The sequence below is a fragment of the Dipodomys spectabilis genome, unplaced genomic scaffold (assembly GCF_019054845.1).
Source record: "Dipodomys spectabilis isolate Male_0828 unplaced genomic scaffold, ASM1905484v1 ptg000043l, whole genome shotgun sequence".
NCBI lineage: Eukaryota > Metazoa > Chordata > Mammalia > Rodentia > Heteromyidae > Dipodomys > Dipodomys spectabilis.
The window spans coordinates 8,302,933-8,318,717 of NW_024870720.1; the positions used below are offsets into that span (position 1 = coordinate 8,302,933).

A 15,785-nucleotide genomic window follows, 5' to 3' on the forward strand; every position below is an offset into this window, starting at 1 on the left:
CTCTAACCAGAAACAGATGGAGAACTCCCAGAAGTCATCTTTGGAAATTTCAAGCATGTTTTACTTCACAGTTCATGTCACATTTTACGACTGAAGCAGAAGGCATGGGATTCAGACTAGGGCAAGTATGATTTAAAAGAAGCTTGTATGCAAGGATGTTGCAATTATGGTATTACATTTGTATGTGGCTGTAACAGGAGTGGTCAGTATGAGCCCCTTTCTACTATCTGACTTCCATGTGTATATGGTAGCTGAATCTCTTTAAACAGAGGACCATAAGCCCCACTGCCTTGAGCTAGAGAGGTCAGGACCCATCTAAAAGATGGTCTTGAACTTGTGTGTCAGGGTCATGACATTTCTGACTTACAAGAGAAACAAGAGGCCCATATTTTTAGGTACAATTTTTCAGCATCTAAAGATTGGCATCTAATTCAGTATTTTCTAAAACATGATCCATGGAATAAAACAGTTTTGGGTTATCTTCCCTTATGAAGTGGGCTAGGTACCCCATGGAGCAAAGAAGGTGAGCAGAGTGAGCTAGGCAGCAAAGTCTAACAGTCTATGGCAGGAAAACAGAAATATTTGAGATGATCCACACAGAAGGGACCCAAGAGGCTACCACTCATCGCATCATGTTCATCTTCATTTTTGGTTGGCCATGGGGCTTGAACTGTTGGCCCGGGTGCTGTCCCTTAGCTCAAAGCTCAAGGCTAGTGCTCTACCACTTGAGCCACAGCATCACTTCCAGTTTTCTGAATGGTTTATTAGAGATAAGGGTCTCACAGGGACTTTTCTGCCTGCATTGGCTTTGAACTGTGATCCTCAGATCTCAGCCTCCCAAGTAGTTAGCACTATAGGGGTGAGCCACCAGCGCCCAGGTCATGTTCATCCTTTTGCTCACAAAAGTACCAGATACTTTATAAAGACAACCCAAAACTACCTAAGTGTTCGCATAAATACATGCTTCATCTCCCTAGACACAGATTTTACTCTAGAACTTTCAAAAAAATACTAATTTAAACAAGATCACTTTCTTCCTTAAGTTCATGGGACAAGATAAAGAATACTTTTATACATTTTAGTCACAAGGCAATAAAATTTAATTCAGAAAACGCATGATCTGCCCCAGGACAGTATGCCCCAACTATTTTAGAAACATCTCACATCTGCCTACTTGAAATTCCTCCTGTCACATCACAGCTGAGAAGACACAACCGGAAGGCTCATGAATCACTCCAAGTGCCTGAAAGATGAAAATTAATACAGGAGGACAAACCAGCTAAAATGCACCTGTCTTATAGTCTGGAATTTTAAGCAAAGACAGGAAAAATTACTCATGGTTGAAGTACTAAGAGCCATCTGAGATAAAATGAGCATTGAGAAGAGGTTTCTAAAAGTGTGAAAAACACAAACTAATCCAAATCTCTGACACTCTTAAGGGAGCTAATGCCAGAAATAACAAGCGCTGCCGTCATGTTGACATAATTAGGTTGGTGCCTTGGTTTTTACTCTCATCAACACTTCAGCTCACAAGAGTCCTTCTCTTGCCTCAAAAGTGGGAACCCATCAACTTAAAGCATCAAAGGACTCAAACTCTACATCAACTTGTAGTTCCAGGCAAAATGTACAAAGTATAACAAAATGGCCCCCTTCCTTGATACTAGCTCCTCTGACTTACAGACCTATGGGCTCAAAAACAGACGCAGAGGATGTTTGAAACAGACTGAATTACTGGTTCCAATTCCTAATGTTGCCCTAGAACCTAGACTATAACTAAGAATCATCCTAAGGGCCTTAGAGTTATTTTATACAGACCATGCCCACTTTCTCAACTTTTACAGGTGTGCAAACATCAGAGACCATGCACAAGGATCACAATCCAGCTCCAACCAGCTACTCAGCAAACATATAACTTTTAGGGGCCTCTTGCTATGCACTGTATTCTGTGTTAAGAGAGTCATATACACATATAAGGAAGGCCAAAAACTTCTGAGGAGGACAGAAAATCTTTGAGAGGATCCTGATCAGACATTTGGAAACACTTCTTTGGGCAACAGAGAAAGGGCCTTACAAAGCTGAGACAGTCTAGAGAGTTTCTCAGAGGAAATGGCATTTGAGTTAGATCTGAACTGCTTACAGGCATAGAGAGATATAAAAACAGTAACTTTCCTTTTCCTGGGTTCTCAAGTAAACCACATTTAATCAGTTGAACAGAATGAAGTCCGATGTGTTTTGCCTCTGGAGCCCCATGTCTAAGTCTCAAGACCACGGTTCAAGGAAAAATCTTTGGACATTATGCCAGCAGAGCTATCTAACTGTAACTAAGTACAAAGAACAGGGCTTGACACCCAGTAGGCCTGAATATTTCAGTATATCTTCCCCACCAACTCTGAATATTCATTCCTACCTATTTAAGCCACATGATCAGTTAAATTATAAAATCTCAAAATCAAACACTAATTAAGATATATCACAAATGTCTACGTAACACAGGGTCAGAGCTTTGGGGAATATGTAAACTCCATTTTTGTTCAATTAGTCATGACTTATTTTCCAAGGTCATCAAGGCATGGACAATAGAAAGGTGTAGAAGAACCAACCTAGAGGTTCAGAAAGTCTTAAGTAAATTTAGAGTTCAGGATGGGAGTACTGGCTTAAGTTGTAGAGGGCTGTGCGAGGCCCTAGGATTAGATTAGATAGGTAGATAGCTAGGCAGACAGACAGAGCTATAGACAGAGCTTCAAAAAGACACATCTCTTCAAAGTTTTTACTAAGCTAGCATAAAGCACCAAGCAATCAACAAAGAACACATAGAGTCTGACAATCACTGTGTTTACCGGGGGCCACTGAGGGAAATCCCAACTAGGTTCAAAATTCTCATTTTCAAGTATGAAAATAATATACCTTTTGTTTGAGAATCAGAGTCAAGGCACACTCAAAACTTTTCTAAACTCCTAAGAAAACTCAGTAATGTTGCTGATCCTATTCTTCTTTCTAATAAGACTACACAGGAGGAAAAGAGCAGTGACATACTGTACACATGATTGATTAGACAAACAAAGTTGCTGGAAAGCTGGAGGGCCAATTCAGAAAGAAAGGGAAATAGAAAGTAGTCAGTCTCTGGGTTAGGCAACGTTTTTGTTTTATAAATAGCATTCTATCTCAGAAAGGATGCCCCTAAGGTACAAATGAGTCTATTCTGTTTTTTCAGGCTCCCCAAAGTGCAGCCTACAATACAAAGCAAATTGTGTCATGACTCAATCATAAAATACCTACCAATATGATGTACATTTACTTAACACAAAACAAATAAATAGGCAAATGTACTACCAAATGGCTTATTGGCATCTTAAAAGTTATACTTTCCTCCCACCCCCTCTTTTTTTTTGTCGGTCGCGAGGCTTGAACTCTGGGCCTGGGCACTGTCCCTCAGCTCTTCAGCTCAAGGCAATAGCTCTACCACTTGAGCCTCAGCTCCACTTCCAGTTTTCTGGTAGTTTATTGGAGATAAGAGTCTCATGGACCTTCCTGCCCCGGCTGCCTTTGAACCATGATCCTCAGATCTTAGCCTCCAGTGTAGCTAGGATTACAGGTGTGAGCAACTGGCAACTGGCTCTTCCCCCTTTTTAAAAATGGCATTTATATGATAAACATTAATTTTGCTATTCAATTTTTCACTTATACTAATTGTGATCATTTCAGACAATAACAATATGTTTCACTTGAAAGATGAAACCATAACACCGATGCTGAAAAGTACTTCGTTGGTATCATTCACTAATTTCTACAGTGTTTGCCACCTAAAAGGTTGAGGTGTGACTCTGAAGGGAAGAGGTTTCATCTCAGCAGAGGTCTGCAATTGGCTCTGAGGCAATCCCAAAGCAGTAAGATTTTGGTTTTGCACCACTGCAGCATACTGAATGAAGAACATACCAAGAACCCAAAGTGACCGCTTCATGGAAAAGGACAAGCTGAGTTTCTGGTATACTTTTGGAGAGTGTGATCTGTATAACAGCTAATATTTTTTGAGTAAATCAAGTATCTATGCTTAGAGCCACCACCATGCTGTCATCCTTGCTCTAAATTTAAAAGTCTTCAAAACTGACTTTGAGAGCAAAAACTGAACACAACATGTCAGAAGTCTAACCCAGTTTTTAACATGTGCCAGTACAGAGATGCCAGCCCAGGGAGCAGATTTGTGGTAATGAGCCAAGTACAGTGGCTCTGGAATGTCTTTCCCAGGAGGGAATCAAAGGCACACAATACGGCCATAACGGTGCAAAGGACCAGCCAGTGAGTGGAATGACACTCATTCTTCAGCACCAACGGGAGTCTTCTCCACAGCCTATACTGAGTAGAGCACAAGGGCTCTACGTAAAAATCTTAACTAAATCATGGAGCTTGCGCCTGGTGGCACAGTATGTATGACTTAAAAATGGAATCAGGTATAATGACATGACTGTAATCCCAATATTTGGGAGGCTGAGACAGGAAGATTGTGGGCTTGAGACCGGCACAGCCAGAAGGAAGTTGGAAGTGGAAGTCAGGAAGGAAGCAAGGGCTGATCTAAAAAATATTTTAATTTCTTTTTTGCTTTGCAGAACAGCAACTCTTGTGTGCTGAACAAGTTCCTACCACTGAGCTATATCCCCTGCCCCCATACAAAATGTATTCTTAACTGGAAAGTGAAAGCATTTAAAAAAGTCTAACTGGAGGAATTTCTGTTTTAATTATGGAAAAGTTTAAACATGTAATAATAAATGCTCTGTACCCATAACCTAGTTTTAACAGCAGCCAAAGAGTGAGTTTATTTTTAATCCATGACCCAATTACTTTAGAAAAAAATCCCCATACACACTATTACTTATATTAGTATATATAATCATCCTTTGGTATTCACAAGAGGATTGGCTCCAAGACACCCTTAAATACCAAATGTGAGAGTGCTCAGATTTCCCTACTAGGTATAAAGTAATGCGTTATGGAGTCAATGACATTACTACACAGAATTATGATTCCAATGACACTCAAGGCCAGGCATTTATGAGATGCAGTGGGTGCATCCCATGGCCCCCACCCCTGCCATATCCAGCTGTACAAGGCTTATGACATCCATCACCTAAAGTATGGCACTTCAAAGGACACTTCAAAAGCACTTCCTCTTTTAAAACAAAATAAAGTCTTGTCTCTTTATCTTCACTCCTTGTAACATACCTGCATTACAGGTTAGAAAAGTATCATTTCTTTCCTTAGTGTCCTATCTGTTCACCTAATATCTGTCTCCCATTAAAACAACTCTAGACTCACATAGAGCAGTTCCTCGGCTACCTCTGTGAATGCTGTTTACATTTAATTCTTACACAACAAAGTACTCCAGATCTTTCTCTCTTGTGTGTGTGTGTGTGTGTGTGTGTGTGTGTGTGTGTGTGTGTGTGTGTGTGTGCGCGACTAATGATCTTAAACTCAGGGCTTTGTAGTCTTCCTTAAATTTTTCACTGAAGGCTGGCACTCTACTATTTGAACCACACCTCTACTTCGTTTGTTGTTGTTGTTGTTGGTGGTGGTGGTGGTGGTGGTGACCTGGAGATAGGTGTCTCATGGACTTTTCTTCCCAGTCTGGCTTCAAATAGTGACCCTCAGACCTAAACTTTCTGAGTACCTAGGATTATACGTCTGAGCCACCAGCCTCCCAAACAGACCTTTTCCATTTTCTGATTAGTGCAGAGGAGACCATGAGCAAAAGAAATGTGAAGTAGCTGACTTTTAGGATCAGCTTAATTTCTGTCACTATGTAACACCTCGGACAAATAAAAATGTTTCAATAATGCCTGCACGGTGATACACATGCCTATTACCCGAGAGATGGAGGCAGGAAGATCATGAGTTGGAGGCTAGCCTGGTCTAAACAGTGAATTCTATGTTAGCTTGAATTAATGAGACCTCCAAATTTAAAAAAAAGTTGCAAATATGAAAAAAATACTGGAAGAAAATCTCAATCTAAATCCTAAATTTCTAAATTCATTTTACAAGATTTACTGTTTTCTCACTTTCACTTGGACATGTTAAAATAAAAGTATATTTTCTATATAGAGGACATTTCACTGTACTAGTATCAAGGATAATTTCTTAAAAGAAAGAAAAATGGTTAGCTACCAGGTGTGGCAACTCAAGCCTGTAATCCTTGTTACTTGGGAGGCAGTAATAAATGGATCTCCATTTAAGGCCATCTTGGGCATAAAAAGTTTGTCAGACTCCATCTCAGCCAATGGCTGGGTGTGGTGGCACACTCCTGTCATCCCAGCTATCGGGGAAAACACAATGGCTGGGAGCAGTGTTGTGTGCCTGAGAGCTCCAGTGACACAGGGAAACACAGTAGGAGGATCGCAGTCCAAGCTGGCCTGAGCATAAAAAAATGAACTCCTATCTCTAAACTAACTAATGTGAAAAAAAGGGCTTGGAGGTGTGGCTCAAGTGGTAGAATACCTGTCCTGTAAGTTCAAGGCCCTGAGAACAATCCTCAGTACTGCCCACCCTTAAAAAAACAAAAATACAAAACAAAACGTGGGTGCGCAACACACACACACACACACACACACACACACACACACACACACCCTGAGAACAATCCTCAGTACTGCCCACACCCTTACAAAAACAAAAATACAAAACAAAACATGGGCGCGCAACACACACACACACACACACACACACACACACACACACACACAGACACACACACACAGACACACACACACACACACACACACACACACACACACACACACACACACACACACACACACACACACACACACACACCCTGAGAACAATCCTCAGTACTGCCCACACCCTTAAAAAAACAAAAATACAAAACAAAACATGGGCGCGCAACACACACACACACACACACACACACACACAAACACACACACACACACACACACACACCCCTAAGGTTGGCTGAGCAGTCTAATGACCATGACATACAATTTGCCCTCATTATATTCCTGTTCATCTCTGCCTGGAAAGACATTTCTGGTCAGCTATGGATTTACTCCATCGACAGCAGAAAACACGGAGGGTACCTGTTTCATCCGGGGAGCTGGGGGAGGCACTGTCTTGGGACAGAGTCGTCCAGCTGGACTCCTCATCGCTTGGGGCCAGGTTCTGGATCCGGTGGAGTGCACAATCGGTTTTGGCCCCCGTTTTAGGGTGATCCTTCTTGGTCTCTGGGCTGGAGGAGACTGTGGCTACTTGACCATCTTCTGGGCTGGACTGGGGTTTGTTTGGTTTCTGCAGCAGCAAGTCACCATTCCCAATGACAGTGGGGGCCTGGCCCTGTCCTGGCTGGCCTTTCTCCTCCCCTACCCCATGGTGACCGCTCAGGCTCTGCTCCAGTTCTCTGGCTGAGGTCTCCAGGTCTGCATAGTAGTTGAGGAAGCTCTTCGTTCTCCTGGGTTGGGAGGGTAAAATCTCACAGCCAGGGGGCTCAGGCGGGTGGGGCTCCTTCCCCTCCAACTTCTCAGAAGTTATGTTGATGGCTGCAGCGGGGCTTACATTTTTGTTGGGGTCCTGCTGCCCCTGTTCTGCAGCCTTCCGGAGCTGGTTCTCCCCATTTTTCACCAGCTTGATGTTGGCAGAACCGCTTCCCAGCAGGGGCTGCGCCGCAGGATCGGAGAGGCCCATGGCTGTCTGGATGTTAGTCAGTGCATATTTTTTCCTGCATTTGGGGGGGGTGTTGTTCTTGGTGTCCGAGTGTTTGATTTCAGCATTCAACAGTTCATTGTGGGAGGAACGGAGATTAAGGGTGTTGGGTGGTGTGGCTGGGCTGTTTCGAGTGGCGACCTCTGTGGTTCCGCTGCTGGCCATAAACACTGCCAAGGTCTCACTCCCTGAGTCAGCTGGAGAAAAAGAAACTTGGTGGTTAGACATCTGCAGTAATTAAGTGACTTAACCAAGCAGGTGAGCAAATGCTTCTACAGAGAAGATCCAAAGAATAAATACTTCTGTTCTGTAGTACATTCCTGTAGAACTGACCTAGTTTCCTATTTCTTTCTCATCTTTTTTCAGATATCAAGCAGGAACAAATGAACTTAATGTGAATGCCCAAAACATACTTTATACACAAAAGCTAAAACATCTGATGGCCTAGATTTCACTTAGAATTAACAAAATAAAGCTCTAAATTTATATAAATACATTTTCTTCTGGCTACCTTCATGTTTTACAACCTTGAAAAGCATCCCCTTTCCAAAAATTTACACTATATTTTTATTCTATAGTTCCTTCTGGCAACAACAGCAACAAAAAACTGCTCTAAAGTCCTCTGGGGCTTCAGCTTTCTTAATTAAGCTGCAAGGTCATTTTCAATAATATTCTGTATAGCCAACATTATTTTTCTCAACTATGCTTAGAAATTGTATTCTGAGTGCCTAGAAAACAAAAGCTCTATTAGAGTTTGTTAATGTCTTTGTGAATATTTTGACCTGGGCTTATTGTTTAGACTCAACAGAAATTTGAAGAAATGTCATAAGTTCTCAAAAGCACATATAAGCAAAACTATTACTGATAATGCTGCACTGGGCCCTGACTACAGATGTGTTAGAGCCACCAGAGGAGACTGACGATATTGTGCTGAATTAAAATACACTCAGCTGTTTGCAGTCACCAGGTGCTCTTACAAGACACCTAGGAAACTATCTGACAGATGTATTTATCTCAAATATGATTCACTCCAACAGTGATTTATTTCCTTTGTCTCTTGTTAGAAGGTGGTTTCTTGGACTAGAGAGGAATAAAATTCATCTGCAAAAATGCCTAAGGTTTCAGATTTCTCTGTGAGCAATGGCTTTTTCTTATCTAATCCTCTACCCTCCACAGAGACTTGTGTGAACTGCATGCACTTCAGTAGCATAGGATGTAAGCACACCTTCTGACATTCTTGGAATTGTATCTGGACAACTAACTTTGCTCCCCCAGGCAAAGCAGGGCGCTTTCCCCCTTTGGAAAGTATCTGTATCATCACGTGCACAGGTTGGCAACCTTAGGAAAAAAGTCACTGGGTCATTCTAAAATCCTTGTTCTTTTAGGAAGCTAAGCAACATCCATGCATCCTAGAAAATATCCACATCTGTAGTGTGGCAGCAGAGAAAAACTGTAACCCAAAGTCAAATAACCCATTGTTTAAAGCTTTTACTTAGAGGATTCCTGCTAACAAAGCACTCCTCCTATTCAGTTCGTGGGTCTCATTTTATATACATCATATTTAGTGTGTTTCTTAATTTTTAAATAACAACATTTTAAAATTGATTTTATGATTATTGGCTTCAATTACCATCTTTTGGGAAGCACGGTTTTAATTTATAGTTAGACCTCAGTCAAGAGTAGCACTTATTAGGAGCAGTCCTACACTGTATCCCTATAAAGCATTCTGTGAGACATATACTCATTGTACAGATACAGACACACACACATCTTTACACTCACAATTACTTAAGAGTGACATGGCAAGAATTTCTACAAGGCTATTTTATGATGTCTAGTGCTGCTAGCTATTCTAATTGCCTTATTGGATATAATTTTTTTTGGGAGGGGTTAGTCCTGGGGCGTGAACTTAGGGTCTGGCCACTGTCTCTGGCCTTCTTTTGCTCAAGGCTAGCACTCTATCACTTGAGCCACAGTACCATTTCTGGCCTTTTCTGTTTATGTAGTACTGAGGAATCAAACCCTAGAGCTTCATGCATGCTAGGCAAGCATGCTATGACTAAGCCACATTCCCATTTTATTTACTTATAACTCTAAATACTTTCAAAAAGAAAATCATCAAAATTTCTAGGTGATTTTATTATCTGAGTAGTTTTTGACATGCTGGATATGACATATAAATTTTTTTTTTGCCACTTTCTCATAAGCCTTTTGGATCTCATTGTCATTGTCAATTAACCATTCTACTCACTAGAAATCATGGTGGGGTAGGGTGAAAGAGAAGCTAAGATCGGGAAGATCAGACACCCACTAGACATACACACACAGCTCTGTTGATGTTGATTTTCATATTAAAAGTCTGAACATAAGTGAGTGTGTCTTAGATAATCATATTTTCTGGAAGCTAAACTAGTCTTATGGCGTGTACAGTTGCCTCCTGGAGTGAATATAACAGCTGAGAAGTCAGGTATGCTCAAAGGGTTATGAGGTATCTCAGTGACAGCAAAGTCCAGGAATACTCAAGGCTGAAAGGAGTCCCCAAAGTACATGGCAATGTCTGAGGGTTAAAGGTCCAGGACCCAGAGTTGGAGAGACAAAGGTTAAAGACCTGCGGGGTGCCGGTGGCTCATGCCTGTAATCCTAGCTATTCAGGAGGCTGAGATCTGAGGATCGCAGTTCAAAGCCAGCCTGGGCAGGAAAGTGGGTGAGACTTTTATCTCCAATATGCCACCAGAAAACCAGAACTGGTGCTGTGGCTGAAGTGGTAGAGCACTCTCCTTGAGCTGACAAGTTCAGGGACAGCACCCAGGCCTAGAGTTCAGGCCCCACAACTGACCAAAACAAAATGAAAGAAAGAAAGAAAGAAAGAAAGAAAGAAAGAAAGAAAGAAAGAAAGAAAGAAAGAAAGAAAGAAAGAAAGAAAGAAAGAAAGAAAGAAAGAAAGAAAGAAACAAAGAAAGAAACAAAGAAAGAAACAAAGAAAGAAACAAAGAAAGAAACAAAGAAAGAAACAAAGAAAGAAAGAAAAGAACCTATGCACAGTAGGTAATCAGGTAAACAGTGGTAACCCCTCAACCAGCCACAAAACTGGCTGGCTCCACATCTCCGTGTGCCTCCTGTTGGTGAGGAACAAATAAGCAGAATGCCAGTCACTGTGAGGTTGGTGTTCCATCCGGGGTAGTTCTCCTGGCTTTGCAAGGTAGGTAGGCCCCCTATGGTTGTACCAGCACCTACACATTATTCAGCACACTGTTCTTACTGGGACGCACGAAGAACCAAACCAATTCAAGCAGATTGATTCCTACTGCGGAGGCAGGCTCACATCTAGATTTAAGACTATGCCAATGCCAATGATCCCTGCTATCATACTGTCCTGCATGTATGATGGAGAACCACCTATGGCATGGTATGCATTCTATTCCTTGTGTTAACAGCTTCATAGTATTTCTTGGGGAACTAACTTTCCCCCACACTCATTCAAATATTTTTTTTTATACCAAGTGGCAGATTTGCTTGTAGGTGCTGAAGACACAGTGGTGAACAAAACTGACAAATTAAAAATATCTACTCTCACTAAACTTCTGTTCTGGATATTGCAAGCACAGTCAGTCAGTCTAGCAAATTCCTGTGATTCTGGTAGAAGTTCAGGAAGAAAACCATGTGACCAACACAGAGCCACTCCCGAGTTTTCAGCTGCAATGATAAGAAGAGAGATGGGCCTTCTTTTCTTTCTTTCTTGAACCAGAACGTTTACGCCTACAGCTTCAAGGGGTCACCATAAAGAGACAACCCGCCATGCACAAATCAAAGAATAACAAAGCAGAGTCAAGGAAGCCAGAGCAGGAACATGAGCCAAGTCCTAACACCATTATTGAAACCCCTGAAATAAGCCAGGCCTGAATAGTAGAGAGCTGGACTTCTCAGGCCAATGAGGTGATTTATCAAAATGCTTAAATCATTTGGAGCTATGCTCTCTTTTTTGGCAACTATAATAGCCCTAGTGAATAGAGTGAGTATTTTTTAAGTATTTTTTTAAGAACTCTAAACAAAATTAGCTAAGTGAGGATTGCTGCAATTTCATGTCAAACCCTGCCATCCTCAAACACAGTTACCAGGGTGGAGTGCAGCTGCAGGAACCCTTCCTCTGAGCACAGCTTTCTCCTTCCTTGCTCTTCACTGAGACCTCTCCCTTGTCTGTATGGCAGGAAACTTGTCTTCTTCAATTACTGACTACTCTATTTTTTCCCATGACATGGTGATGAAGTGCAAATGGGTTCAGACACAGTCTGCCCCATTCTTAAATGAAAGGTCATATTTTCATTTTCATTCTGCTAAACTATCTTCTTCTTGCTGAGGAATTAACAGCAAAACTCCCACCCCGAGGAATGCTGCCTTTTGAACTTAGACCTCAAAGAATGAAGGAAATGAAATAAACTCAGATTTTTCTCTTCCTTTTAGGAAGGAGAGGCAAAATAAAACTGGTTTCCTGAAATTATTCATGAAAGCAAACCCTCAATGTGACAAAAAACGATAAGAACTTCTCTGTGAACAAAAGAACCAAAAATTATGGGAAAGCAGCTGACGCCATAGGGTTGGGGAGGTGACCGGATAGAAGCTTGGAAATTTCTACTGCTGGAGAGTAACTTCATCGGGTGCATTTATAGGGTCTAGATCTAGATAAGGGCATCCTTTCAACAGCAAGGTCCTACTGGTCCCAGTGTGCCCCAAGACTCAACTGCCTGCAGCCTCCCTCACTCTACTTGGTGTTCCAAGGAAAAACTGAGATCGAACAACAAGTTAAATTTTTGCAGCCAGTACTTTACTTTAAGAAACCCAGTCAGATATTTGACATCGTAAACACATTTCAAAACAAAATGTTAGAAACAGTAAGCATATAAACTTTGGTCAATTATAAAATATGGGAGGAACAGGGGGAAAGGTTCTGTTGTGGGGAGGTGACAGGAAGATGAAGAAGATGAAGTAGGTAGAAAATGATTGAAATAGATTGCTGAAATCTATTGTGAAATCTGTTGAAAAAGGAAAAGGAGACCCATGGTGGGGTGAAATAGACTAGAATATATTATAAATGTGTGGAAATTTAACAGTGAAATACCATCCTATATAATTAACGCAAACTAACAAACAAAGACGTGAATGTTATTTAAAAATAAATCAGTTGGGATATATTTATTACATACACTCACAGCCTAAAGTAGGTAAAAGGTCTTATGAGAACATGTATTCAGAAGAAGAGGTGAGGTTCAGGGCAGACCTTCCTGGGGTGGAATCCACAAGTGGATAAGGAGGAAAAAGACACAAGCAGAATCTGTGTATCTGAATAGGAATAAGACTTAGAGTTTGACATGGCATCACATGCTTCTAATTCCAGCTGTTCCTTAGGTGATAGCAGGAGGATTACAAGTTTCACACCAGTCCAGAAAAAGTTGGTAAGAGGTTGTAAATAAAACACACAAAAAAGGGTGGAGCACAAGGCAAAGCTCAAGCAGTATGCATAAGGCCCTGGGTTCAATCTTCCTTACCTCATAAATAAACACAAACATAGATACATCATACATACATACATACATATTACAACAGAAAGGGGACATGTAGTGGGATAGTGTTTATCTAATATGCTTAAGGCCCTGGGCTGAAAACCTAAGAGGGGAAAATTCTTATTCCAAAGATATTTTCTCTATTCATTTCTAAGCTGATTTCACTCTTTAGAAATGCTTCAAAGGCCGGTTATGGATGGCTCATGCCTCTAATCCTAGCTACTGAGGAGGCTGAGATCTGAGGATCAAGGTTCAAAGCCAACCCGGGCAGGAAAGTCCATGAGACTCTTATCTCCAATTAAGCACTAGAAAACTGGAAGTGGCGCTGTGGCTCAAGCAGTAGAGCACTTGCCTTGAGCTGAAGAGTACAGGGATAGAGCCCAAGCCCAGAGTTCAAGTCCCATGACAGACCAGAAGAAAAAAAAAAGAAATGCTTCAACAGTTTCTGAAGATGACTTGCACTGGAGCTGGGAAGGTGGCTCAGTGGTAGAGTGCTTGCCTTGTATGCATGAGGCCCTAGGTTCCATTCCTGAGAACCACATAAGCAGAAAAAGTGGGAAGTGGTACTGTGGCTCATGTGGTAGAGTGCTAGCCTTGAGCTGAAGAGCTTGAGGGATAGTGTCCGGGCCTAGAGTTAGGCCCCACAATGGACACCCCCCCGCCCCGACCCCCGCCAAAAAAAAGAAAGTTTTACTAAGTTGCTTTAACAACTCTAGATTTTTATGGCCAAGTCTGATGAATAGTTAATAATCAAGCTTGGGGACACTGGTTCACTTAAAAAAACAATAAAGGCCTGAGTAATGCATAAGCTATGCTTCAAGTTGATTCCAAAAGGGAAATGACATTAAGCTCTATTAGGCAGCAGACTCTTTGAAATAAGGTAATTCATGGACTAAGATCTACTTAAAAGGGACTTCTAACCTTGATCAATCAACACACATTCTCTAAGCATAGAACAGGATAAATTCTGGAAGGTCCGTATTTTAAAAGGCTATTGTAGTCAAGCTCCCAACAGATGGAAAATGGGATCGAAGGCATCTTTATTCCTGTTATTAGTCCAGATCTTTCCTCACCACTTGAGTTAAGAGAATAAAAAATGCCTGAAATAAATATGTCAATTAAATATGAATATTAATTTCCTTTTAAAATATGTTATCTGTTATATTAATGAATAGTATTGGTGCTGTTATTTTAATAATTATGCTGAATAACCATTTCAGTGTCTTATATAACTATCAAGGAATCAAGCAATTTGAATACATGTCAGCACAACAAAATACATCAGCAGTAAGAAATTTCTAGACGCTATTGATCATTCTCTCATTTAGAGGAAAGTACATTACCGAATGTATTATCTGCCAGGCTTGTGCTTTTATTATTTCAATACTGTCTATTTTGCAATGTAATATAAGAATTTACAGAATTTCTCAAAGGAATTATTCTCTATAGCTAAATTTTATTTTTAAAAGGACACATATACTTGTCTTGAGTTACTAAAATTAGTATAACTATGTACTTAAAAAGAAAAATCATCATGAAACCATAGCACAATTAAGTAGCCTCCAAGAATTAGCTTTAACTGATTTTCATGTATGAATATAGGTTTAACATTGTCAGGTAAACATACTTTTTTCACTTTTTTAAATAAAGCATTTCTTGCCATCATACTGAGCTTAGTGTTTATTTTAGTTTTGTTTTGAGATAAAATCTATAAAGTGCTATGTAAAAAGAGGCTGAACATATTTAATCTGAAATTTAACTTTAGAATTTAAGAACACTATGGTTATGTACTCTTACCCAAACAGAGCCAGGAGGACATAAACCAACTGAACAGACCCATCTTAAGTAACAAAACTGAATTAACAATAAAAACTGAGAGCTTGCTGAGTGACATGTGTCCTAAAAAATATGGGACTTACTCACAACTACCTGCCATATATAGTCTTAAATTTAACCTGAAATGTTATAATACTTGCCTTTATCTTATCATACTACTATGAGGATAAGAATTACATTCCAAATCATACTATATGTAAATTAGCACAAATCACAAGACAAAGACAGGGTCATACAGTAAAATGAAGATATGAAATTCATCATCTTAGCTTCAAGAAGAATACCAAATTGGGGGACTCTGTTCTAGAAAAATCCCATAATATAAGATGTTGTTTACATAGGCTCCACCTACTCTTTTGATCATATTTCAATAGTACAAAAGGCGATAATAAAATATGATAGAATTTTAATTTCCTGACTTGGAAAAAATTATATGAAGTGAAGTAAGCCAAGCCCAAAGTCCTATGGTTTCCCTTATTTGCAATAACTAGTATATGTCTGAGACAAGCAGAAAGGTCAGATAAGTTGATATTAGGTGAAATGAACCCCAAGATAAGGACTCAAATGGTTTTCTTTTTCTTGCTATTGTTTCTAACATATTTATAAGATATTTCTTTGTTGCTTTGTATGTCCCTCCCCCATGGTATAACTCCTGTTCTCATTGTATTTGATGTTGGTATAATTTGTGGA

General features: G+C 40.4%; 1 protein-coding gene across 5 annotated transcripts in view; it reads right to left on the reverse strand.

Annotated features, from left to right (window-relative positions):
- Apbb2 (amyloid beta precursor protein binding family B member 2) overlaps positions 1 to 15,785 on the reverse strand; it is a 275,577-nt gene that overhangs the window by 127,489 nt on the left and 132,303 nt on the right. For all 5 annotated transcript variants that reach the window (XM_042677999.1, XM_042677998.1, XM_042677995.1 and 2 more), the window contains exon 5: positions 7,086 to 7,901. In XM_042677999.1, coding sequence (XP_042533933.1) covers positions 7,086 to 7,901 — 816 coding nt within the window. The remainder of the gene's footprint in view (positions 1 to 7,085; positions 7,902 to 15,785) is intronic.